At 44.6% G+C, this 26,664-nt stretch overlaps 2 protein-coding genes across 5 annotated transcripts in view; one reads left to right on the top strand and one right to left on the bottom strand.

The window, feature by feature from the left end:
- The window catches only part of mitfb (melanocyte inducing transcription factor b), a 58,567-nt gene extending 43,044 nt beyond the window's left edge, over positions 1–15,523 (top strand). For 2 of the 4 annotated variants that reach the window (XM_061844312.1, XM_061844324.1), the window contains exons 3-10: positions 1,022–1,237; positions 1,319–1,414; positions 1,485–1,602; positions 6,936–7,028; positions 7,102–7,158; positions 7,240–7,315; positions 11,784–11,931; positions 13,784–15,523. In XM_061844312.1, coding sequence (XP_061700296.1) covers positions 1,022–1,237; positions 1,319–1,414; positions 1,485–1,602; positions 6,936–7,028; positions 7,102–7,158; positions 7,240–7,315; positions 11,784–11,931; positions 13,784–14,185 — 1,206 coding nt within the window. In that variant the 3' untranslated portion in view covers positions 14,186–15,523. Of the gene's footprint in view, positions 1–1,021; positions 1,238–1,318; positions 1,415–1,484; positions 1,603–6,935; positions 7,029–7,101; positions 7,159–7,239; positions 7,316–8,989; positions 9,068–11,783; positions 11,932–13,783 lie in introns of all 4 variants that reach the window. The other 2 variants (XM_061844305.1, XM_061844317.1) reach the window with 2 other exon arrangements.
- Positions 15,524–19,075: 3,552 nt separating this feature from the next.
- On the bottom strand, positions 19,076–22,364 carry LOC133513482 (myoD family inhibitor domain-containing protein 2-like). The gene is made up of 4 exons (XM_061844337.1): positions 22,307–22,364; positions 22,097–22,197; positions 20,385–20,501; positions 19,076–20,304 (listed from the first exon to the last, which is right to left on the bottom strand). Exons 2-4 carry the CDS (start codon positions 22,158–22,160, stop codon positions 20,042–20,044), a joined length of 444 nt encoding a protein of 147 aa, XP_061700321.1. The 5' UTR covers positions 22,161–22,197; positions 22,307–22,364; the 3' UTR covers positions 19,076–20,041.
- Between the last annotated feature and the right edge of the window lie 4,300 nt (positions 22,365–26,664).

Here is a 26,664-nt window from a genome sequence, read left to right as displayed (position 1 = left end):
TGCTGAACTGTCTCATTGCAATTATGACCTCACAAAACGGTACAATGGACCTTTCCGACTGGCGATCTTGAGCTCCGCCCCCTTAGCCGACCGTTGCCATGTCCCACAAGCTTCCAAAATGGCGACTGAACAGAACAGATTTGAAGTCGATTTCTCTATCGCGTATTCCATATAATAGTGCGGTATGTTTTTTTTTCCCAAATCCGTCAGACTTGTCCAAGAGAGTTCTACATAGAGGTCTCAACTATTTCACACAAGGATATGTACACGGAACTAAGATTTCGGACGGAGCGGGACGCAGTGTCAGAGTTGCAGCGAAACGTTGGCGATCGATGCAAAAAAAGTTTGACGCCTCGCAAACTTCATATTGAAATCCAACAGGATAAAATAGTGGACTTGTACTGCGCATGTAAAGCTCAGAGAAGATACTTCTCCCTCCCTTACCTTCGAAAATACAGCCTTGTGTTTGTCGATATTGTCCACATTTAGTTGTACGTGTGGTCTTCCGCGAGCGTTAATCCACCGTAGACACTTTGTCAACTGTGCTTTAGGCTTTGGAAAATGAATCGAGCGAGCCCCTTGTAACCTTGGCAGGATATCTTTCATCAGAATCGCACGTTCCCCAAGCGCATCAGAGCACCGTTTTCTTAGTAAACTTTTCCAAGCGCACTCTACTGACAACCAGCATTGCCTGTGGGACAACATGGCGGCAGGGGCGTGTCAAGCCGGGGGTTAAGCGAATGCGGCTATCTGATTGGCTATTATTGTACGAGTGATTTTTGACCATCAAATAGTCGTATCATAGACGGATTTGTTTGTATTTGTCTGAAACGGGTTTAGTTTGGAATTTGTAGGCTAGAAATGAAAATGTTTCTTACCTCCCAGCTGTCTAAGGGAACAACAACAAAACTCCCAAGTCGACAGCTGATATGTCGGCCATGTTTGTCCACGGTAATTCCAAGTGAGGTTTATTCATGCGCAGTATGTCTAATGTCTGTGGTATTCTCTTGGTCTGCAACAGGTGCAGACTCATCTGGAGAACCCGACCAAGTACCACATCCAGCGCTCCCAGCAGCAGCAGGTCAAGCAGTACCTGGGAAAGCTCGGCTCACATGTACTGAGCTTGCCCTGCCCCCAGCAGTCCTCTGACCACGGGGGCATGCCGCCAGGGCCAGGCAACAGCGCCCCCAACAGCCCTATGGCCTTACTGACCCTGAACTCGAACTGCGAGAAAGAGGTTACCGTGGTCGTTCTGGTCCGTTCCGAACGATCGTCCATTTTTACGACCGTCGACTTGAATGGCGTCCTTTTCTTTTAGATGGATGATGTCATCGACGACATTATCAGTCTGGAGTCCAGTTATAACGATGACATCCTGGGCCTGATGGACCCGGGACTTCAAATGGCCAACACGGTACATCCGCAGCTGCCCGGCTCGATAACGCCTGTCCAGGAGAACCCCTAACACGTTTTGCGCTCCTCAGATACCGGTGCCCACCAACCTCATGGACATGTACGGAAACCAGGGCATGACTCAGCAAGGCCTGCCCGTCAGCAACTCCTGTCCTGCCAACCTGCCCAACATCAAAAGGGAATACTCGGGTATGTGCTGATACAGTTATTGAGAAAGGAGAAGATAACAATGAAAAGATGAATTGCTTCATTTGATTGGAATTCTTACACACTTCATCGGATTGATATAGCAACTTATTGGCAATACTGTAAACGTGAATTCCGAATAACTATGTTGCAACACTGTTGCCAGTACGTTCCTGGTCAGTTCCCGGCACGGTGGCTCAGCTGGTACAGCGTTGTCCTCGCGGTTCTGAGGACCCGGGTTCGATCCCGGCCCCGCCTTGTGTGGAGTTTGCATGTTCTCCCCCCGTGCCTGCGTGGGCTTCCTCCGGCCACTCCGGTTTCCTCCCGCATCCCCAAAAACGTGCGACATTAATTGCGCGCTCCAAATTGCCCCCAGGTGTGATTGTGAGTGCGGCTGTTGTTTGTCTCAACGTGCCCTGCGATTGGCTGGCGACCAGTTCAGGGTGTACCTCCTACAACCCTCATGAGGATAAGCAGCTCAAAAAAGGGATGGATGCATATGCGTTTAACCTGCTCACATGTGCACTCAGGTACTAATTAATTTCCATCTCAGATGCAGCGTCCATTATGCACATGCATTATTTCATATTTACATTTGTAAATATGTATTAATTGGAGAGTCACTAGTGGTACACACGCAGGCAGTGTGGGATTGATTCCCGCTCAGTGATGGTGTTGATCTACCCTGTGGCTGACTGGCCAGTTCAGGGCGTAGTCTGCCTTTTGCCTGAAGCTAGCTGGGATAGGCTCCAGCACTCCCTGAGACACTAGTGAGGATAAGTGGCAAAGAAAATGGATGGATGGATGGATGTATATCAATCAATCAATCAATACGTGGGAGGTGAATAGTCTGGATTGGATTTTCAGAGCTTTCGACAACAAAATAGGCCACTTAATATGTCACGTCATCATCCAAGCCGCTTAGCCTCACAAGGATTGCGGGAAAACCTGGAGCCTATCCCAGCTCGCTTCAGGCAAAAGGCAGACTACGCCCTGAACTGGCCAGTCAGCCACAGGGTAGATCAACACCATCACTGAGCGGGAATCAATCTGCCCGCACCAAAGTCAGGCGCGTGTACCACGACACCATCAGTGACTCTCCAATGAATACATATTTACATATGTAAAGATGAAATAATGCACGTGCATACAGGACGCTGCATCTGAGACGGAAATTAACTAGTACCTGAGTGCCCATGTGACTTCAGAATGAGAGCAGGTTAAACATATATGCATCCATCCATTTTCTGAGCTGCTTATCCTCATGAGGGTCGCAGGAGTGCTCGAGCCTATCCCAGCTGTCATCAGGCAGGAAGCAGGGTTGCCAGCCAATCATAGGGCACATTGAGACAGAATGCAGTCGCGCTCACAATCACACCTATGGGCAATTTAGAGGGTCCAATTAATGTTGTATATTTTTGGAATGTGGGAGGAAAATCGGGAGAATATGCAAACGCCACACAGGCAAGGCCGGGATTTGAACCCCGGTCCTCAGAACTGTGAGGCCGACGCGCTACAGCTGCGCCACCGTGCCGCCAGTACAGCACATATGTATTGTAGATAAATATTTGAAAAATCTTCAAAATGTTTGACCGTTTCACATTTCATCCAAACGTAGCACAGCGGAATGCTTGGTCATGGTGACATTGTTGATGTGCAGAACTCGTCACAGGCGAGTCAGTTTCATGAGCCGCGAGGAAATATTGTGCTTACTCGTCCCACATCCGTTGCCAAAGGCGGATGGCATGACAAACTGGTACTGTTACTGTACCAAAAATAGCACGTTTCAGAATCCAAAGACTTTTTGTTTTGTATTCCTGCCTAAACGCTGCTGCCATGATCCCCCCTCTTGACTCCACCTTTTCTGTTGGGAAATTGTCAAATTTCACTTAATTGGTCATATTATTATAATATTATCCATTGATGACAAAGAATGCGTCTTTGTTATCATCTTTGTGGAGTTTGCATGTTTTCTAACCCGAGCCTGCGTGGGTTTCCTCCGGGCACTCCGGTTTCCTCCCACATTCCAAAAACATGCAACATTATTTAGACACGCTAAGAAAATGAGAAAAAGAAAACGGATGGATAGTACAGTGGTACCTCTATTTACAAACATTTTAATCCCGAAAAATTCAGGTGACAAAACGCCTCCTCTGAAAAATATTGTCTCTAGTTACGAAGGAAATTGAGTTCAAAAGGAAAAAATAAGCTCCCAAAAAACATGTAACCTTAATTGGATACTCTAAATTGCCCCTAGGTGTGACTGTGAGTGCGACTGTCTCTATGTCCCCTACGATTGGCTGGCAACCAGTTCAGGGTGTACCCCGCCTCCTGCCTGTTGACAGCCGGGATAGGCTCCAGCACCGTCTCGCGACCATCGTGAGGATATGCGGCAAAAGAAAATGGATGGATGGATAGTACAGTGGTACCTCTACTTACAAACATTTTAGTAACGAAAAATTCAGGTTACAAAACGCCTCCTCTGAAAAATATTGTCTCTAGTTACGAAGGAAATAGATTTCAAAAGGGAAAAATAAGCGCCCAAAAAACATGCAACCTTAATTGGACACTCTAAATTGCCCCGAGGTGTGATTGTGAGTGCGGGTGTTTGTCTCTATGTGCCCTGCGATTGGCTGGCAACCAGTTCAGGGTGTACCCCGCCTCCTGCCCGTTGACAGCTGAGATAGGCTCCAGCACTCCCTGCGACCGTCGTGAGGATAAGCGGCAAAAGAAAATGGATGGATGGATACTACAGTGGTACCTCTACTTACAAACATTTTAGTCACGAAGTATTCAGGCGTTACAAACATTTTAGTAACGAAAAATTCAGGTTACAAAACGCCCCCTCTGAAAAAATTGTTTCTAGTTATGAAAGAAATTGATTTCAAAAGGGAAAAATAAGCGCCCAAAAAACATGCAACCTTGATTGGACACTCGAAATTTCCCCTCGGTGTGATTGTGAGTGCGGCCGTTGTTTATCTCCATGTGCCCTGCGATTAGCTGCCGACCAGTTCAGGTTGTACCACGCCAGTCGCCCAGTGTTAGCCGAGATAGGCTCCACCATGCCAACGACCCAAGTGAGGACAAGCGGCTAAGAAAATGGACGGATGGATAGTACAGTGGTGCCTTTACTTACAAACATTTCAGTAACGAAAAATTCAGGTTACAAAACGCCTCCTCTGAAAAATATTGTCTCTAGTTACGAAGGAAATTGATGTAAAAAAAAAAATAAGCGCCCAAAAAACATGCAACATTAATTGGGCACTATAAATTGCCCGTAGGTGTGATTTTGAGTGTGGCTGTTTGTCTCGATGTGCCCGGCGATTGGCTGGCGACCAGTTCAGGTTGTACCACGCCTGTCGCCCAGTGTTAGCGGAGATAGCCTCCAGCATGCCAACGACTCGACTGAGGACAAGCGGCTAAGAAAATGGACGGATGGATACTACAGTGGTACCTCTACTTACAAACATTTCAGTAACAAAAATTTCAGGTTACAAAACGCCTCCTCTGAAAAATTTGTCTCTAGTTATGAAGGAAATTGATTTCAAAAGGGAAAAATAAGCGCCCAAAAAACATGCAACCTTAATCGGACACTCTAAATTGCCCCTAGGTGTGATTGTGAGTGCGGCTGTTTTTCTCGATGTGCCCTGCGACCCCCGTGAGGATAAGCAGTGAAGAAAATGGATAGATGGATTTCTATTTGGGGCGCCACAGTGGACTACTGGTTAGCACATTTGCCTCGCAGTTTTCAGGAACTAGGTTCAAATCCAGCCTCGCTCATGTGTCGTTTGCATGTTGTTCATGTGTCTACGTGGGATTTCTCTGGGTCCTCCGGTTTCCTCTAACATCCCCAAAACATGCACACTGAGTTCATTGGAGGCTTTTAACCCTTTCCGGGCAGAGGTTGCAAATTTGCAACAGGTTTAATATCATCAAAAATTTCAAGTCCAAAGTATCATTTTCTGAAAGTATCTGATTTTTCTCTCTGCAAAATGTCATTTGGTCCAGAGAGGTTTAAGGTTCTAAATTGCCCATAGGTGTGGTTGCAAGTGCGAATGGTTGGTCATTTGTGACCAGTGCAGGGTGTAGCCCGCCTCTCACCCAGAGTCAGCTGGAGCACCTCCACAAGCCTTGTGAGTACAAAAGGTACTGAAAATATTGCGACGTTGATGTGTCACACGAGGTAAACTGGAAGACTTTTGGTCCGCAGAAGTAAGGCCAAATGGAGGAATCACAAGGAAGTTCCCACTCGTATCCTCTTCTTCTTTTCCTTTCCTTCCGGCTTGTCCCGTTCGGGATCATCTTTTTCCATCTAAACCTATCTGGTGCATCTTCCTCTCTTAACACCCACTGTCCTCATGTCCTCCCTCACAACATCCATCAACCTTTTCTCTGGTCTTCCTCTCGCTCTCTCTTCCTTGACAGCTCCATCCTCAGCACCCTTCTACCAACATACTCACTCCCTCTCCTCTGGACATGTTCAAACCATCGAAATCTGCTCTCTCGAACCTCGTCTCCAAAACATTCAACTTTGGCTGCCCCTCTAATGAGCTCATTCCTAATCCTATCCGACCCGCTCACTCCGACCGAGAACCTCAACATCTTCATTTCCGCCACCTCCAGTTCTGCTTCCTGTTGTCTCTTCAGACCCACCGTCTCCAATCCGTACGAGTTCCCACTCGTATCCAGTGCAGCAAATCACCAGATAACGATTGGGTTCGCGTCATTTCGCATGCAGCTCAACAGAACAGAACAGAACAGAACAGAACAGAACGCTCACAACCCGCAGCTGAGGTTTCATCAAATCAAAGTGCAACATACTGTAACTGGAACATGAGAGTTACTGTAAATTATATCCACATTCAGCAACTAAGCGAGACACACATTATTCATGTTACATTAACCCTGATCTTTAATTAACATTAAGGATTGCCGCCATTAATAAAGCAACAATTCAACATTGCATAGCGCAATGCATGCTGGGAGCCACACGGCTTCTGCTCCTATAGACAAGTAACTCTTTGTGCAACGTCAACCAAAAATCACATGATGCAATGAAAAATGTAGATAATTACTGTATAATCACCTCCAAGTATTCTACTGTGCGGTACGTATGTGGTAAATAACTGTGGGATTTATCGGAATGTCTTAACAGTGTGCATGGAAATCATCAATGCTGAGTTTTCCTCCCCAGGCTTTAGTGCAGCCTATAATACTGCATTGAAGTACTCGGACATTGAGGTAGAGTCTCTGAGAAGAATCTTTTGTAAAGGTTCCTTGTGTTTGTGCCTCTTTTGGACGTCATGACGCCGAAAACAACATCATCTGCCGTACAGCGTCACAGTCTCCGGCTGTAATGCACATGCTGGATAAGTCCGGATCATGCGGCAAATTTGACAACTATCAGAGGCCCGAAGGGTTTCCCGTTGGTACGTGCGATCGTTCGCTTGCAAATGTTCGGGCTACCTCGGTCGGACGTGTATTGAGCTCTGTGTTTCCCAGCAGCTGAGGTGCGAGCCCTAGCGAAGGAAAGACAGAAGAAGGACAACCACAACTTGAGTGAGTCTTGCATTCGTTCGGGCCAATCTGCTCGGACGTAACTTGAGCTTTACCCTGAATCGAATCTCCTTTTTGCCGCAGTTGAAAGAAGACGACGGTTTAACATCAATGATCGAATTAAGGAACTAGGAACTTTAATTCCAAAGTCAAATGACCCGTAAGTATTGAGTCGCCGATTATTCCTAAATTAAATTGTACTGCTTGGATTCTTTACAATGGAAATGATTTAGGCTTTTCTTCACATGTTTGTTTGCATTTGTACAGTGAAGAAAAGAAGTATTTGAACACCCTGCTATATTGCAAGTTCTCCTATTTAGAAATCATGGAGGTGTCTGAAATGTTCATCATAGGTACATGTCCACTGTGAGAGAGAGAATCTAAAACGAAATATCCAGAAATCACAATGTACGATTTTTTTTTTAATGGTGTATTTGTGTGATACAGCTGAAAATAAGCATTTGAACACAAGAAAATCCAATGTTAATATTTGGTACAGTAGCCTTTGTTTGCAATTACGGAGGTTGAACATTTCCTGTAGATGTTCACCAGGTTTGCACACAGTGCAGGAGGGATTTTGGCCCACTCCTCCACACAGATTTTCTCTAGATCAGACCGGTTTCTGGGCTGTTGCTGAGAAACACGGAGTTTCAGCTCCCTCCAAAGATTTTCTATTGGGTTTAGGTCTGGAGACTGACTAGGCCACGCCAGAACCTGGATAGGCTTCTTACGGAGCCACTCCTTGATTTTCATGGCTTTGTGCTTCGGGTCATTGTCATGTTGAAAGACCCAGCCACGACCCATCTTCGATGCTCTGACTGAGGGAATGAGGTTGTTCCCCAAAATCTCACAATACATGGCCGCGGTCATCCTCTCCTTAATACAGTGCAGTCGTCCTGTCCCATGTGCAGAAAAACACCTCCAAAAGCATGACGCTACCACCCCCATGATTCACAGTAGGGATGGTGTTCTTGGGATGGAACTCATCGTTCGTCTTCCTCCAAACGCGGTTAGAGGAATTATGACCAAAAAGTTCCATTTTGGTCTCATCTGACCACAAAACTTTTTCCCATGACTCCTCTGTATCATCTAAATGGTCATTGGCAAATTTAAGAACGGGCCTTGACATGTGCTGGTCTAAGTAGGGGAACCTTCCGTGCCATGCATGAGTTCAAACCATGACGTCTTACCAACAGTCACCATGGAAACGGTGGTCCCAGCTCTTTTCAGGTCATTGACCAAGTCCTGTCAAGTTTGAGTCTTACTAATTGTATGGGGTGGACAGGTGTCTTTATGCAGCTAACGACCTCACATGGGTGCATCTGGTCCAGGGTGATACATGGAGTGGAGGTGGACTTTGAAAGGCGGACTAACAAGTCTTTGAGGGTCAGAATTCTAGCTGCTAGACAGGTGTTCAAATGCTCATTTTGCAGCTCTATCACACAAATAAATCATTCAAAAAAATCCTACATTGTGATTTCTAGATGTTTCTTTTTAGATGATCTCTCTCACAGTGGACACGCACCTACGATAAAAATGTCAGACCCCTCCATGATTTCTAAGTGGGAGAGCTTGCAATATAGCAGGGTGTTCAAATACTTGTTTTCTTCACTGTATAAAAGCTAGAACCGAAAATACAGCCTTAGTGATATCTATCCTTCTTAGTGCAGTTTTTGAGAAGTTGAGAACAGTTTTAGTTACCTTTTTTAGTGTGAAATTAGCTCTGAACAATATAGCAAATGCAGTGTATTATTTTGCCAGAATGTACCCTGTTTGCAAAATTGCGTCCTGCAGAATCTTGTCATGTTTTTCCACGTATTGTTGTTACCTGCAGCTCAGCAGGGTTCGATACTCCGGTCTTTTACAAGCAGGCAGAGGTCAACATAAATGAGTACACAGACCTCTTTGAAAAGTAAGCTTTTTTTTAAAATCAATTTCTCATTGAACACAACATTTTTTTTTAGAATTTTGGTGATGATGAGAGTTAGACTCACCTGCAGTTCAAATGATGTGATTTTTTTGGGGGGAGGAAAATTTAACTGTGCGAGACTTTCACTGCTGTTTAGTCATTTTTGAAACAATACATGGAACTGTTTAACAATTTGTGTGTGGATGTTGAAAAATCTACACAATAAAAAAAAAACATACATCCATTCATTTTTCCTGTGATTATCCGACTTCTGGTCGCGGGGGCAGTAGCTTTTGCATGGAAGCCCCGGCAGTCCTTCTCCCCAGCCACTTCAGGGGGATCCCCACATGTTCCAAGGTCAGCCGGGAGACATAGTCTTTCCAGTGAGTCCTGGGTTGTCCCTGGGGTCCCCCCCGGTTAGATGTGTCAGGAACACCTCACCAGGGAGGTACCAGTATCAGATCCCCTAAGCGCTATAGGTTAAATCTATAGGTTATGACTGAGACACCCACTTCACAAAAAATGTCATAAAAATCACTGCAGTATAAATTTGACCATGATCATGCCCTGTCTGTATTTTCATGTAATTTTCAAAGAAGCTTTCACTTTTGCAAACAACACAGTATTTTTTTCTTTTTTTTTTTTTTTTATTTTGTTTTCAAACTAATGCAAAAAGTGCTTCTTCCCTTGAGGCTGGACTGTTTTTTATCTTACTTCAGCATATAAAACGGGAAAGAAAGATTGTTACGCTGATAAGCTGCGAGCCGAGTGCTGAATTGATGTCTGGGGGAAAACAAAAAGGGCGCTGGAACCACAGGATGTCTCATTATAGACACTGACCCAGTAATATTGTACGCCGCAGCTGTTACAAAAGGCCAGAACACTAAAACAACACAGCCCGGGGGGATATCCTGACACTGGATTGTCAAAAAAAAAAGTACGACTTATGGTGGCGCAATGTCTGGCCAGAAGACGTCTCAATTTGTGACACGCCGCGTTAGCAATTTCTCAGTACTTAGCGTCTGGTATTAAAGAGAATCTCAACTGGTGGGCCGGGACCCAGAAGTATTTAACGATGTAAACACTGAGTTCCGTTGTACTTTGTTGAAGTATTTAACAATGTAACTCGTGTTGTTTTTTTGATCAATCCTCATTCACAAATCCTTCAGAGTCCTCATCGTCTGTCTCCAAAATGAACGCCTCGGCAAGTTCTTGGTTAAATACATCCATTGCCCGAGTGGGAAGACCACCTCGCCGTGTTTCCAACGGAAACTCGCCGTCGTCTCCTTGACTTGGCGAAGCTCGTTTTCCTGCTTCCTTGGATTCGTTGATCTTGAACTCTGTCGCGACTGCTCGATTCCCACGCTCCTTCCCGTAACCGATAACTTGCAGTTTAAACTGTGCTTGGTAAGCGTGTCTCTTCGTGGGAGCCATTTTCGAGGGTCCCTCTAATGGGCTCATTTCTAATCCTATCCAACCTGAACCTCAACATCTTCATTTCTGCCACCTCCAGTTCTGCTTCCTGTTGTTTCTTCAGTGCTACCGTCTCTAATCCGTACATCATGGCCGGCTTCACCACTGTTTTGTAAACTTTGCCCGTCGTCCTAGCAGAGACTCTTCTGTCACATAGAACACCAGACACCTTGCGGCAACTGTTCCACCCCACTTGGACCCGTTTCTTCACTTCCTTACCACACTCTTGACGGGATTATACACCTACCGGCGGGCATGATTTTAGCGTCCCCCTCCCCCTTTAATGTCCACTTTTCCTTTATATAAGCAGCGTGTCGGTATGAAATGCTCCATCCGTCAAGCGCAGTCACACAACAACATTTGCAAATTTTGGAACTCGGTGCACACATATGGCAGACCGTATTATATGGCGCCCGTCCTTTTTATAGAAATTGTAAGATTTTTCAATGTGCCTTATGGTCATCAAAACACAGTATTTACTGAAATTATGATTTTACTAGCAGACTGGGGTGGGGGTCCCCCTTCACCCCACCAAGAAGGGTGACTGGAGGGTGTGTTCCAACTATTGAGGGATCACACTCCTCAGCCTCCGCGGTAAGGTCTACTCAGGGGTACTGGAGAGGAGAGTCCGTCGGGAAGTCGAATCTCGGATTCAGGAGGAGCAATGTGGTTTTTGTCCTGGCCGTGGAACAGCTCTAGACCCTCGGCAGGATCCTCGAGGCTGCATGGGAGTTCGCCCAACCAGTCTACATGAGTTTTGTGGACTTGGAGAAGGCATTCGACCGTCTCCCTCGGCGAGTCCTGTGTGGGGTTCTTCGGGAGTATGGGGTACAGAATCCCCTGATACGAGCTGTTTGGTCCCTGTGCGACCGCTGTCAGAGTTTGGTCCGCATTGCCGGCAATAAGTTGGACTCGTTTCCGGTGAGAGTTGGCTTATTATGCCGACAAAGCAGAGGTAACATCCCTCTGAATAGCTAAACGAAATAGCTCGTACTTTTATCGTGGAGGAGGGAACTCGTGTTAGAAATACAGTACATGCCCCTGTTTTAGCCTCAGGCACAAAATCAGGACTTGCTCAAACAGTGAAAAAGAGGCTAAAGCTATATTGGAAAAAAATCCAGTGCTCTATTGTCATGTTTTTGCATGCTTTCATCACTTGAAATATAGTTGAAGATCCCTGGGTGACAACAGTTAGAACCACTTGTTTAAGACCACGGCTAACTTAAGGCTGGTGTGTGTTTCTCAGAGACATGCGCTGGAACAAGGGCACCATCCTCAAGGCGTCCGTGGACTACATCAGGAAGCTACAGCGTGAACAGCAAAGGGCTAAAGAGCTGGAGAACTGTCAGAGGAAGCTTGAAAATGCCAATCGGCATTTAATGCTGCGGATACAGGTACAGGAAAATATCATCCTCATGTTTTCTTTTCGACGATGATAGCACTGGTTTCCCCTTCTGCCCTCAACACAATCCAAAGTGTCAATGGCTCTCCCCCTCTCAAGTCCTCCGGAAAGCTGCAAGTCCATTTGCAGCAGAAACAAAGCTATCATTCGTCCCATCGCTTTGCCGGCATGTGCAGTACCTTGACTAGTTTCTGACCTTTATGAACTCCATAAAGTATCAAACAAATCAAAATTATGCATTCAGGCAGAAATTTCCCGGTGGAGTCAACTGGTCTGTTCAAGTGTCGTCTGTCAGTAGATTTCCAAACACGATACCGACCTCGGCCGATTGGTCTCATTATGTTTGCTGTCTAGCATGAAAGCAATTATTTGTACTTCATCACAAAAATACTTTACAGCCAGGGCTTCGATTCCCATCCACGTGAGTACAGTGAAGAAAATAAGTATTTGAACACCCTGCAGTTATATATATACCTCAGAAAAACAATGCTTATATTTGGTACAGTAGCCTTTGTTTGCAATTACAGAGGTCAAACGTTTCCTGTAGTTGTTCACCAGGTTTGCACACAGTGCAGGAGGGATTTTGGCCCACTCCTCCACACAGATCTTCTCTAGATCAGACAGGTTTCTGGGCTGTCGCTCAGAAACACGGGAGTTTCAGCTCCCTCCAAAGATTTTCTATTGGGTTTAGGTCTGGAGACTGGCTAGGCCACGCCAGAACTTTGATATGCTTCTTACGGAGCCACTCCTTGGTTTTCCTGGCTGTGTGCTTCAGGTCATTGTCATGTTGAAAGACCCGGCAGCCACGACCCATCGTCAATGCTCTGACTGAGGGAAAGAGGTTGTTGCCCAAGATCTTACAGTACATCGCCGTGGTCATCCTCTCCTTAATACAGTGCAGTCGTCCTGTCCCACGTTCAGAAAAACACCCCCAAAAGCATGATACTACCACCCCCATGATTCACAGTAGGGATGGTGTTCTTGGGATGGAACTCATCGTTCGTCTTCCTCCAAACACGGTGAGTGGAATTATGACCAAAAAGTTCCATTTTGGTCTCGTCTGACAGCTAAACTTTCTCCCATGACTCCTCTGTATCATCCAAACGGTCATTGGCAAGTTCAAGACGGGCCTTGACATGTGCTGGTTCAAGCAGGGGAACCTTCCGTGCCGTGCATAATTTCAAACCGTGACGTCTTAGTGTATTTCCAACAGTCGCCTTGGAAACGGTGGTCCCAGGTCCTTTCAGGTCATTGACCGAGTCCTGTCGTGTAGTCCTGGGCTGAGTCCTCACCTTTCTAAGGATCATTGAGACCCCACGAGGTGATATCTTGCACGGGGCTCCACTCCGATTGAGACTGACCGTCATGTTTAGCTTCTTCCATTTTCTAATGAGCGCTCCAACAGTGGACCTCTTTTTCACCAAGCTCCTTGGCAATATCTCCGTATCCCTTGTACAATTTTGTCTCTGGTGCCTTTGGACAGCTCTTTGGTCTTGGCCATGTTACAAGTTTGCATGGCAGATGTGCTAACTAGTCGTCCACCGTGACACTTCAATGAAGAGAACCGGAGTGTAGCACCAACTACCAAACATTTTCAGATGCCTTCTTTATTCTCTAAACGTAGAGGAAATTCTGACTGTATCGCTTGTGTGTGAGGCCTCAGATTCACGGTCTGATTCTGTTTGATGCGTGACATCAATGAGTCACCATTCGTTGCCCTTCTTGAAAATATGCAGTGCTTAACAAAATGTATTATCCCATCGACCGTGGTTTTGTGACCATGCAGAGATGCCTGATAGTGTGTTTTTCACAGCGAACGTGTGTATGTGTGTGCGTCTCCCCAGGAGTTGGAGATGCAGGCCCGAGCTCACGGCCTGGCCGTCACATCCTCGGCGCTGTGCTCCACGGACCTCGGGGGCCGGAGGATCAAACAGGAGCCCGCTCTCGAGGACTGCCACCAGGACCTTTACACGCTCCACCCCCGCTCGCACCACCAGCACCACCCGGCCTGTACCCCCGAGGCCCCCGGCGGCCCGGAGCGAAACGAGGGTCACCCCAATTGCTCGGAGGGGCTCTACAGGGTTCACGGCAGGCCGGCCTCCAAACTCAACGACATCCTCATGGAAGACAACGTGTCGCCCGTGCGAGGGGGGGACCCTTTGCTCTCGTCCGTCTCCCCGGATGCCTCAAAGGACAGCAGTCGTAAGAGCAGCGTAAGCATGGATGAAAATGAGCAGTGCTGTTAGCGCCTCCTACTGGAAGACCCCCACCACCACATGGCTGCACTCTGGGCTGCTGTTTTTTTGTTTTTGTTTCTGCGTTTACACATTTTCAGTCTTTTGCTTTCTTTTTTTTTTTTGTTTTGTATGATATTTGTTCCTTTTAAAGCCTTCAACCTTGATTTCAAGGACTGATTTTAAAGTGTCTTTGCATTGATCAAAACTTTGCTGACAATGAGTTAAACTTTTAGTTTTATATGTAAACGAAAACATTTACACTATCTTAGGGTGGATAATAAATGATGTCTATATCTGGTGATCTAAAGAATCTGGGGAAATGATTAATTCTGCTAACGTGCAGCAAATGTTTTGGCTTTTCAAATCACAAGCAATTAATAGAAGAAATCTATTTATTACTGTAGTGCTTTACACACCTCTTTGAACTTGAACATGCCAATGCCTTAGAATGACGTCACTGTTGTATCTCTTTGCACAAGCTGTGGTTTTTAGTCGTCTTCCAATGGAAACTTCTTTTGTGACAAATTGATCAGTTGTAGAATGAAGCTATTATGCGTAACTACCCGTAAGTAATGCTTTTATGCAGTCACCGTCTGACGAATTTTACTTTTGGCCTAGTTGCACGATTGCCTTGATCGTTTGTGAACGTTTTCTGAAAGAAAAAAAAAAAAAAGCACACACAAAACAACCCAAAACATTCAACAACTAAGAAGAGTACTTCTTCTTCTTTTCCTTTCGGCTTGTCCCGTTAGGGGTCGCCACAGCATGTCATCTTTTTCCATCTCAGCCCATCTCGTGCATCTTCCTCTCTAACAGCAACTGTCCTCATGTCCTCCCTTACAACATCCATCAACCTTTTCTTTGGTCTTCCTCTCGCTCTCTCTTCCTTGACAGCTCCATCCTCAGCACCCTTCCACCAATATCGCCTCTGGACATGTCCAAACCATCGAAGTCTGCTCTCTCGAACCTCGTCTCCAAAACATCCAACTTTGGCTGTCCCTCTAATGGGCTCATTTCTAATCCTATCCAAGCTGCTCACTCCGAGCGAGAACCTCAACATCTTCATTTCTGCCACCTCCAGTTCTGCTTCCTGTTGTTTCTTCAGAGCCACTGGCGTCTCTAATCTGTACATCTTGGCCGGCCTTACCACTGTTTAATAGACTTTGCCCTTCATCCTAGCGAGGACTCTTCTGTCACACAGAACACCAGACACCTTTCGCCAACTTTTCACCCAGCTTGGAACCGTTTCTTCACTTCCTTACCACATTCTCCATTGGTCTGTATTGTTGACCCCAAGTATTTGAAGTCGTCCACCCTCGCTATCTCTTCTCCCTGGACTTTCACTCTTCCTCCTCTGCCCCCTCTCATTTACGCACATATATTCTGTTTTATTTCGGCTAATCTTCATTACTCTCCTTTCCAGTGCGTTGCTCCATCTTTCACTGCAGATGACAATATCATCTGCGAACATCATGGTCCAAGGGGATTCCAGTCTAACCTCGTCCGTCAGCCTATCCATTACGACCGCAAACAGGAAGGGGCTCAGCGCGGATCCTTGATACAGTCCCACCTCCACCTTAAATTCTTCTGTCACATCTACGGCACATCTCACCACTGTTCTGCTGCCCTCATACATGTCCTGCACTATTCTAACACATTTCTCCGCCACACCAGGCTTGCGCATGCAGTACAACATTTCCTCTCTTGGTACTCTGTCATAGGCTTTCTCTTGGTCTACAAAGACACAATGTAGCTCCTTCTCGCCTGCTCTGTACTTTTCCACGAGCATTCTCGAGGTAAATACTGCATCTGTGGTACTCTTTCTAGGCATGAAACCATACTGTTGCTCACATATACTTAATTTTGTCCTGAGGCTAGCCTCCACTATTCGTCGTCTTTATTCCTCTGTAGTTTCCGCAGATCTGAACATCGCCTTTGTTCTTAAAAATGGGGACTAGTACACTTTTCCTCCATTCTTCTGGTATCTTCTCTCCCGCTAGTATTCTATTGAATTAATTGGTCAAAAACTCCACAGCCATCTCTACAAATTGCTTCCATACCTCCGCTGGTATGTCATCAGGACCAACTGTCTTTCAATTTTTCTTTTTGTTCAGTGCCTTTCTAACTTCCCCTTTACAAAAAAACAACTATGAAGAGTAAAGTTTCCTTAATTTAACCTTTACTATCACATAAATGACACAAAATCTACACACACACACACCACACACACACACACACATATATATATATATATATATATATATATATATATATATATATATATATAATTGCATTTTAAGCAAAGGTATCAATGGATTTTTAGTAATACGATGATTTGAAGTTCAAAATGATTTGGGCAATTGTGTCATTTGGCTAATTTTGTATGCAAATGTAAATGAGCAAATTGATAAAAGCAGTTGTCCCGTGCTGATTTCGGAGCAAGGACGTAGACAGGTGACAAATAAAAGAACAAAAAAAAAAAAAATCAATATTAATGAGTAGCAATAATGTCATCAGATATGATGTGACAATTTATTTGTGATGCAAGTACAGATACAGAGAAGAGAGGACCCCTCTGTAGGACTCCGAGCTTTTCTTTTGACATGATCTGAAATATCGCATCCCTCCTCACTGACTGAATGTCTCTTCTCGTTTCGCTTGTCACGTCTGCAAAGTGCTCGTATGGCAGACGTGAATCCAAAGCCTCTTGCCAACAATTTACGTGAACAATTATTTTGCGAAGGACTCCAAGGCAAAGCATGCGGATTCCGAAAGAAGCTCGTTGAAAAATGAAACACTGGAATGACCTCAGTAAATCAAATCGATATTTGTTTTGTTTTTATTTTCATTTTTGTAGCACATTGGGTAAGCTCGGTCGTGTTCACCGGTTGACTTTGTGCCTGTCGGTTCAGGTCTTGATCATGTGACCTTTTTTTAATAAGTGATGTCGAAGTGCCTCGCGGTGGTTTCGGTTTCGGAGCTGGTGACGCCGCCACTTGCATTGTGTTTCAGATGTTTACTGGTGATTTGGGAGAACGTCAAGCTGCTTTACAAACATTTTGCAGTTTAAAAAAAAAAAAAAAAACTAAATCCGAGAGCCTGTAATACACAGAGGCTATATTCTTTTCTTTTTTTTTTTTTTTATTAATCGAAACTACAAGTACAAGGTAATACTTGATAAAAATTAAGAAACAAATGACAAGTTACGAACTTTAATTTAGCCATGATTAAAACTGTACCCCTGTTAAATGTGTATTTTTAAGCATTGTCTTTCAATTCTTTATTTGGGAGAATGAAATAATATGGAAATATTATTTTATAGTGACGTTTTCAATAATGTCAAGTAACAATCGTCTCCGACGAATACATAAATCTATTGAGTATTATTCTTTTGAATTATGGCAATTTTTTTTAAGTGCCGCTGAAGAAGAGAAGGCCCTGTTTGGATAGTTTATATATACATAAATATATATTCATGCTGAATAATGAATCTTGACTGAGTGACACTTTACATATTTCCGACATGTGTTATTTTGTATTGAACACGTAGAGCTTTATAATCCGTAAAGTAACTTGAACAGCAGATTATTTCTTATTGCCTGAATGTATTTCAAAGAGATGACAGTCAAAAAAAAAAAAAATGTATTGACAGCGTGCCAAAGTTACTGTCTGTAATATTTGATTAGCTTAGCTCCCTTACTCCCCAGTAAAAGAAATTGTAATAATCAAGTTAAATTTAAATTTGATCAGGTTCAGTCTTGATTTGCATTTGTGCCAGAAGGAATGTAACAAAAACAAAACGCTCAAGTTTTCTGGAGCTGTGGTCATCTTGATAACGTGGTGCACATAACAGATTGATTTGATTAGATAAAGACACAATGCACAATTACCCCCCCCCCCCCCCATGAAAACTGAATAAAGGGGATCTGATGCAAAACTCGAGACCCACCAACATTTACAGCAGGTGAAAATGTAGGACCTTGTGAAACAAAAGTAACAATGTTGCCTGCTACATGTCACCAATTTGTACATAAACCCATCTGAGCGTGAAAATATGATCCAATTTTCAGTGATGATTCAACAAAGGCACTTACTGTGATGATGTGGCACATTTGCCGACGAAACATCGCGTCCGACTTATGTGCTTGTTTCCGTGCTTGTGGTCCATCCCGAAGCGCGCTTTCCATATTTTTTGCTCCATTTTGTAGAAGTGTGGCTGTGGTTACTGTGCACACTCCACTCTGAGAACTCAAATGACATGTTAAAAACATTAAATGGTTTTTCTCTGTTTTCACGTGGAAAAATAAAATAAAAAAAACCCACTGTTGAATGATGAATGTCAAATAAATATGAACTGTGTGTACCTGTTACATTCATACACGCGCACCCACAAACCCCCACCAGTCTGTCCGGTGTCCGTCCAGGCCACCCAAAGCGAGGAGTTTGGCTGAGTAGTTCAGGAGTTTGGCTAGGACGTCAAGCACCAGGGTCACTACGGGACAACTCCAGCGGATGTCCATGAGGAGGGTGCCAGTACCATAGTAGGAGAAATATGCCCAATATCATCTTCACTGTGCTCACTGTGGCTCGAATTCAGAGTTTAGTTCTGCCTCGTGTCTCTGGTTTTGCTCTCCGTTGTAAGGCATTAGAGATCATTTTAGCTGAACAGCCTATAATGTTTTGCACCTCCTTCTAAGGTATCCCCTCTCTAATCAACCTTTTAATCATAGTACGATGTTCTTAACAATGTGTTGAACGACGCGTTTTACTCAGGCCTTCAAGGAGAATTGCATGTTCAACAGATGCTGGCTTCATCCATTAACGCGGGCCACCTGATTCAGGAATGTTTTTCACAAAATTGATGACCTCACTGATTGAAAGCCACGCTGCTAACCTTTTTTTCCACACACATCTTTCAACAAATTGTCCAATTGCACAGCCTTAAGAGTGTGTACGTAATGCGTAATTTCCGGCCTACAGAGCGCCCCAGATTATAAACCTCACCCAGTACATTTGTAAAGGAAATACCATTTTATACATACATACAGTTCCCACATTGAAGATATTTACAAAGACGGTACACAAAAAGACTTTTCAAAGTTTTAATACCTTATCTTAGCTTAGCTTAACACAGAAACAACAAAGTAGTACGAACAGGGCTAGTTTAAAAAAAAAAAAACAGCCACGACAACTACATAGTAGCAACTTGGCAGGACAGCACTAACAGCCAAAAAAAAAAAAAACGTACCTAAATCATTGAGACGTGTCAAGAACACAGCAGCAACATGCTAGCGCCACTCTAACACTAGTGTGGCGCTAACAGGGCCGGTTTAAAAAAAAAACCTTCCGGTAAAAATCACTGAGACACGGCAGTAACACAGCAGCAACCCGCTAGCGCAGCGCTAATGCAAGCACAGCGCTAACAGGGCCGGTTTAAAAAAAAAAAAACATACCGGTAAAAATCACTGAGACATGGCAGTAACGCACCAGCAACACGCTAGCGCAGCGCTAACATGGCCGGTTTAAAAAAAGAAAACATACCGGTAAACGTCACTTCCACGGCACATTTATTCCACCGTTCTCACTCTTACCTTTTCCACCTGAGTGCCCCCTTGCGGCTGTGAGGAAAAATGCACAAATTAGCCACATGAGCCGCAGGCTTGAAAGCGTGTGAAAAAATTACGATCTATCCCGAATCCCGCTGGGTTTTGTTGGTAGGGTTAGGGTTAATTATCGTCCACATTTTAATCATGTGGGAAACTTTGTCAGTCGGATGAATACTGGTCAAGATTAAGGTTTATTTTTTAATTCATAATAAATGTAGACAGGTATTAAAGCTTGCAAAGTATATATATGGAGCTAATTTCAACGATAGCACATTTCTGATATCTCCATGGCCAGCTCCAGAAGTTCCGCTGAGTCCTGGCAGGAGCTGCAGAAGTCCCAGTCCAGTCCCAGGTCGAAGGGCCAGTGCTCCCATTCCTGCCGGTCCCTCTCACCGGACTCAGTGACGCGGTCTACTGAAGGGAAGTCGTGGCCGACAGCCCTGGCGAACGCGTCCAGCAGCAGCCGCGTGAACTCGTGGAAGCGGCAATGCAGACAAGCTAGCACAAGTCCTGCGCAGTCCTCTGGGGGTGGACAAGAGACACCTCAGTTTGGTTTCGACCGTGGCACCGCGGTTTAAGGGGCATTGCACCATGTACGGTACCCCCACTGAAAGGCCGCCGTGTGTCATCACTGCTGCTGCTCTCGGAACTCTCCGAACAGGCTTCCGAGATTCTGGATCCATCCCGCCCTCTGTGCGCTTCCTCCCCCGAGGAGGTCCCTACAATCACCAGCGTCGAGTCTTACTTTTGGCGTTATTATCCACTGCGCAATCAATAATCATGACATTGCCATCGTTTCATTCATTTGACAGGTGTCAAACTCAAGGCCTGGGGGCCAGATCTGGCCCGCCGCACGATTTTATGTGGCCCGCGGAGGCAAATCACAAGTATCAACTTACATGATTTTTTTTTGTTCAAATCTGTACCAAAATTTCAAATTGTTATATCTTAAATGATAACATTGAGCTATTAGAAACATTTTGTGCCACCAAACAACAATAGTTGGAAAAAAAAACAATACCCTTGATTTCTGATTCCAAATTTAGTTCATAAACTGAAATGAGGTAATATGATGAAGCGATGAAAGGTTTTTATGGTTTCACAGTCATAACGGCCCTCTGAGTGAAACGGGAACTCCAATGTGGCCCGCGACAAAAACAAATTTGATACCCCTGCTGCCTCCAGTTCTGCTTCCTCTTGTCTCTTCAGTGCCACCGTCTGTAATCCGGACATCATGGCCGGTCTCACCACTGTTTTATAAACTTTGCCCTTCATCCTAGCGGAAACTCTTCTGTCACATAGAACACCAGACACCTTCCGCCAACTGTTCCACCCCATTTGGACCCGTTTCTTCACTTCCTGACCACACTCTCCATTGCTCTGTATTGTTGAGCCCAAGTATTTGAAGTCATCCACCCTCGCTATCTCTTCTCCCTGGAGCTTCACTCTTCTCATTCACTCACATATATTCTGTTTTACTTCGGCGAATCTTCATTCCTCTCCTTTCCAGTGCGTGACTCCATCTTTCTAACTGTTCCTCCGCCTGCTCCCTGCTTTCACTGCATATCACAATATCATCTGCAAACATCATAGTCCAAGGGGATTCCAGTCCAACCTCGTCTGTCACAGCCTATCCATTACGACCGCAAACAGGAAGGGGCTCAGCGCGGATCCCAGATGCAGTCCCACCTCCACCTTAAATTCTTCTGTCACACCTACGGCACATCTCACCGCCGTTCTGCTGCCCTCATACACATCCTCTACTATTCTAACACATTTCTCCGCCACACCAGACTTGCGCATGCAGTACCACAGTTCCTCTCTTGGTATTCTATCATAGGCTTTCTCTCGATCCACAAAGACACAATGTAGCTCCTGCTGACCTTCTCTGTACGTTTCCACGAGCATCCTCGAGGCAAATACTGCATCTGTGGTGCTCTTCCTAGGCATGAAACCATCCTGTCGCTCGCAGATACTTACTTCTGTCCTGAGTCTAGCCTCCACTACTCTTTCCCTGACTTCATTGTGTGGCCCATCATCTTTATTTCATTTGATCTTTACTGTAAATGCTATATATTAATTTTAATATCACCATATGTTGTTCAGTACACAAATGTTTCACACTAAAGCATTTAACTTTTTGCAATATTTGTCTACTCATCAGTGTGAATCTAAACTGTACATTGTTCAGTAAATCAGCACACGCACACACACAAAATCTGTCTTACAGTACACAGTAGATCATCCTCACTTTTTCGATCCATTCTTTCGAGGTACTTCATCTCAAATCATACACAAGGAGATGGAAACCTACCATCGCAGGCAATACCAGCTTTGCTCCCCGGCGCCACAAAACCCATTGAAGGAGAAGTCGCCATCTTTCGTAGACCAAAGAAAATCCGACTTGAGGAACTTCTGCAAGACGTCCGAGCAAATAGTCACAACCGCGCTCGCTCTTCATTACATGTGATATTATTTGAATTTTCAAGTTCATATAGGAAAATATCGAAGAAAAATGTATTACCTGCTTTTGTGGCTAATTTGCCCAGCTGAGGGTGGATCAGGACCTCTGCGTGCTTGAGCTCACGCAGCCATCCCGTCTTGTCCCAGATCGACACGTCTTTATCTTCCATGACTCACCAATCAGCACGCGCGATGAGTGACCTCACGGCACACAGGAGACGACCAGGCTACCGCGGAAAAAATATGACAAAATGATCCACCAACACATCCCCGCTCTGATCGGCTTCATGAATTATCCATCCATCCATTTTCTTTTGCCGCTTATCCTCACGAGGGTCGCGGGGAGTGCCGGAGCCTATCCCAGCTGTCGACGGGCAGGAGGCGGGGTATGCCCTGAACTGGTCGCCAGCTAATCGCAGGGCACATGGAGATAAACAACGGCCGCACTCACAATCACACCGAGGGGAAATTTCGAGTGTCCAATTAAGGTTGCATGTTTTTTGGGCGCTTATTTTTCCCTTTTGAAATCAATTTCCTTCATAACTAGAGACAAATTTTCAGAGGAGGCGTTTTGTAACCTGAATTTTTCGTTACTGAAATGTTTGTAAATAGAGGTACCACTGCACTATCCATCCGTCCATTTTCTTAGCCGCTTGTCCTCACTTGGGTCGTTGGCATGTTGGAGCCTATCTCGGCTAACACTGGGCGACTGGCGTGGTACAACCTGAACTGGTCGCCAGCTAATCGCAGGGCACATGGAGATAAACAACGGCCGCACTCACAATCACACCGAGGGGAAATTTCGAGTGTCCAATCAAGGTTGCATGTTTTTTGGGCGCTTATTTTTCCCTTTTGAAATCAATTTCCTTCATAACTAGAGACAAATTTTTCAGAGGAGGCGTTTTGTAACCTGAAATTTTTGTTACTGAAATGTTTGTAAGTAGAGGTACCACTGTAGTATCCATCCGTCCATTTTCTTAGCCGCTTGTCCTCAGTCGAGTCGTTGGCATGCTGGAGGCTATCTCCGCTAACACTGGGCGACAGGCGTGGTACAACCTGAACTGGTCGCCAGCCAATCGCCGGGCACATCGAGACAAACAGCCACACTCAAAATCACACCTACGGGCAATTTAGAGTGCCCAATTAATGTTGCATGTTTTTTGGGCGCTTATTTTTTTTTTAAAATCAATTTCCTTCGTAACTAGAGACAATATTTTTCAGAGGAGGCGTTTTGTAACCTGAATTTTTCGTTACTGAAATGTTTGTAAGTAGAGGTACCACTGCACTATCCATCCGTCCATTTTATTAGCCGCTTGTCCTCACTTGGGTCGTTGGCATGTTGGAGCCTATCTCGACTAACACTGGGCGACTGGCGTGGTACAACCTGAACTGGTCGCCAGCTAATCGCAGGGCAGATGGAGATAAACAACGGCCGCACTCACAATCACACCGAGGGGAAATTTCGAGTGTCCAATTAAGGTTGCATGTTTTTTGGGCGCTTATTTTTCCCTTTTGAAATCAATTTCCTTCATAACTAGAGAAAACATTTTTCAGAGGAGGCGTTTTGTAACCTGAATTTTTCGTTACTAAAATGTTTGTAAGTAGAGGTACCACTGTACTATCCATCCATCCATTTTCTTTTGCCGCTTGTCCTCACGACGGTCGCGGGGAGTGGTGGAGATTATCCCAGTTGTCAACGGGCAGGAGGCGGGGTACACCTTTAACTGGTTGCCAGCCAATCGCAGGGCACATGGAGACAAATGACCAATCACACCGAGGGGCAATTTAGAGTGTCCAATTAATGTTGCATGTTTTTGGGATGTGGGAGGAAACCGGGGTGCCCGGAGAAAACCCACGCAGGCACGGGGAGAACACGCAAACTCCACACAGGAGGAGCTGGGATCGAACCGGAGTCCTCAGAACTGTGAGGCCAACGCTTTACCAGCTGGTCCACCGTGCCGCCACTTCATGAATTATTACATGGAAAAGTTAAAATCATACATAAGAAAAGCATGAAATAAGCACATTGTGTCGGCTCCTTGGATCACTGTCGGAAGTCTATGTAAACAAACCAATACATTCAGATAGATTACAAAAGATGAGCTGCATTAAAAAAAAAACAACATTATATTACTGAGGTCTGACAGACATTATAAGCAAAGTATTTTAATTCTTTTTTTACAAAATATTACACATTCCTGCTCCAGTTTGTATTACTTACCTTAAATAAATTCAGATAGACTATGAGTAGAGATTTGTCTGAGGATTATCTACACAACTATATCTGCGATTAACACACATTTTTCAAATCCACAAATACTGCATATGTGTGATTTATAATTTTTTCTCCAATCATCGTGTGTGTATTTGTCATAACTTGTCATTTGCAAATTCAATTTTGCTTGTAAATTGTTGAAGGCGTTGGTCAGAGGGCAGGGCCACATATTTTTGAGACAAGTTTTCAAGATATCCACACAAAACTGGTCTCTGTGCCGTGACCTAATCTGTAATCTGTCGTTCCAAAGTGGTAAATATTTTAACGTTGTGTATTAATAGCATATCCAGTACTTTGACCCTCGTGAGTGAGGTTCCCATGCATTGCCTTCTATGGGAATGACGATCACCCAACATGGCCGCCGCTGCCGTACCCGAGAGGCCTAACAAAAAAGGTCCTGCAGATACTATCAGAATATTTATTTTTCATACAAACATAACAGTTTGCAAAATACCGTGTTCATACACACTCAGATTATGAAGGCTCCATCCACTAGGCGGCAGTGTTGCTGTCTCCGTTGAAAGCAGAGTCCCCCTCCACACACAAACACACAATTCTCTCTCTCTAGCTAGATTATTCATTATTATTATAGTATTTATAGATTATATATTATATAATAATACTATAGATGATAATATTATTATTATCTAGTTATTTAAACACTGTCATATGCTGTTTGTTTCTATTTTTGGTATCTTACTTGCAGATGAGGAAGGTAATTTCTTCTTATTTTACTATTGGGCGGTTTATTATGAATTTCAGATGGGTCGGGCCATCGACTGCTGGAGTCTTAAAAAAATGACTTGCAGTTAAACAGAGATGGCAAAACTGCCACCTCACGGGTGGCGGGACGGGCCTTCCCACACGTGTGAATATCTTTTATCGTCTTATTCCTATCAAAAATAAATGTGATGCCCGGATATGAATTCTGTCTTAATCACAATTACACACATTTATCATTGCATGCTATTATGAATGGCCTTGATTTCTTGTGCATTTATTGAGGGGCACGATGTTCAGAGAAAAGAGGGATGAGACAGAAGCTGTGGTCAACTTGTTTGAGCAATCATCCTAAAAAAATTACCGTAATTTCCGGCCTATAATTCATGACTTTTTTTCCCCACACACTTTCAACCCTGCGGTTTATGCGGTGGTGCCGCTAATTTGTGCATTTTTTCTAACGGCAGCAAGGGAGGCACTTGAGCGGAAAAGGTAAGAATGAAACTGGTGGAATATATGTGCCGAGGAAGTGACTTATACCGGTATGTTTTTGTTTTTTTAACCGGGCCTGTTAGCACTGCGCTACAGTTAGCACTGTTCTAGCGTGTTGCTGCTGTGTTACTGCCGCGTCTCAGTGATTTATGTATATATTGTTTTTAACCGGCCGGCCCAGTTAGTGCTGTGCTATCGTGTCGCTACTGTGTAGCTGCCGAGGGAGTTTTTTTTTTTTAACCGGTATGTTGTTGTTGTTTTTTTTTGTTTTTGTTTTTTACCAGCCTTGTTCATGCGACCGTGTTGTTGCTATGTTAAGCTAAGATCTGAAAACTCTTTTGTTTGTACAGTCTTTCTTCGTAAATATTCGGGTTTCAATCCGGGCACTTGCGGCTTATGTATGTACCAAATGGTATTTCCTTTACAAATGTGCTGGGTGAGGCTTATAATCAGGTGCGCTCTGTAGGCCAGAAATTACGCTAATACACAGCACTTTACAGAACTGCTAAATCACAGACTGGGCAAAAAGTGTGGCGAGGTGGTGTGTGTGGGAGTGCCCACCTGGTAAGGAAGGATGACTTAGGTGAGGCTACAATCAAATCTTGCTTGGAGTTTTTATACTGCAAAGTCTTCCTATAATTGGCTATAACACACCTGCACAAAGAGCACATTGTTAAAAATAAAAAAATAAGCACGGTGGAACAGATGTAACGCGTTGGCCTCACAGTTCTGAGGTCCCGGGTTCAATCCCGGACCCGCCTGTGTGGAATTTGCATGTTCTCCCCGTGCTTGCGTGGGTTTTCTCCGGGCACTCTGGTTTCCTCCCACCACCCAAAATTCATGCAACATTAATTGGACACTCTAAATTGCCCCTAGGTGTGATTGTGAGTGCGGCTGTTCGTCTCGATGTGCCCTGCGATTGGCTGGCAACC

Source organism: Syngnathoides biaculeatus, chromosome 2, assembly GCF_019802595.1.
Source record: "Syngnathoides biaculeatus isolate LvHL_M chromosome 2, ASM1980259v1, whole genome shotgun sequence".
Lineage (NCBI taxonomy): Eukaryota > Metazoa > Chordata > Actinopteri > Syngnathiformes > Syngnathidae > Syngnathoides > Syngnathoides biaculeatus.
The sequence above is the reverse complement of the archived record's forward strand: the minus strand, read 5'-3'. Positions and strand labels throughout refer to the sequence as shown.

Bases quoted from the DNA above. Each gene is read 5' to 3' on its own strand.
- LOC133513482 (XM_061844337.1), bottom strand. From the start codon at position 22,160: ATGGCGACTTCTCCTTCAATGGGTTTTGTGGCGCCGGGGAGCAAAGCT. The intron at 20,502-22,096 runs GTAGGTTTCCAT...TGGTGATTGTAG, and splicing joins AGCTGGTATTGCCTGCGATG to GGACCTCCTCGGGGGAGGAA. The intron at 20,305-20,384 runs GTACCGTACATG...GTCCACCCCCAG, and splicing joins ACGGCGGCCTTTCAGTGGGG to AGGACTGCGCAGGACTTGTG.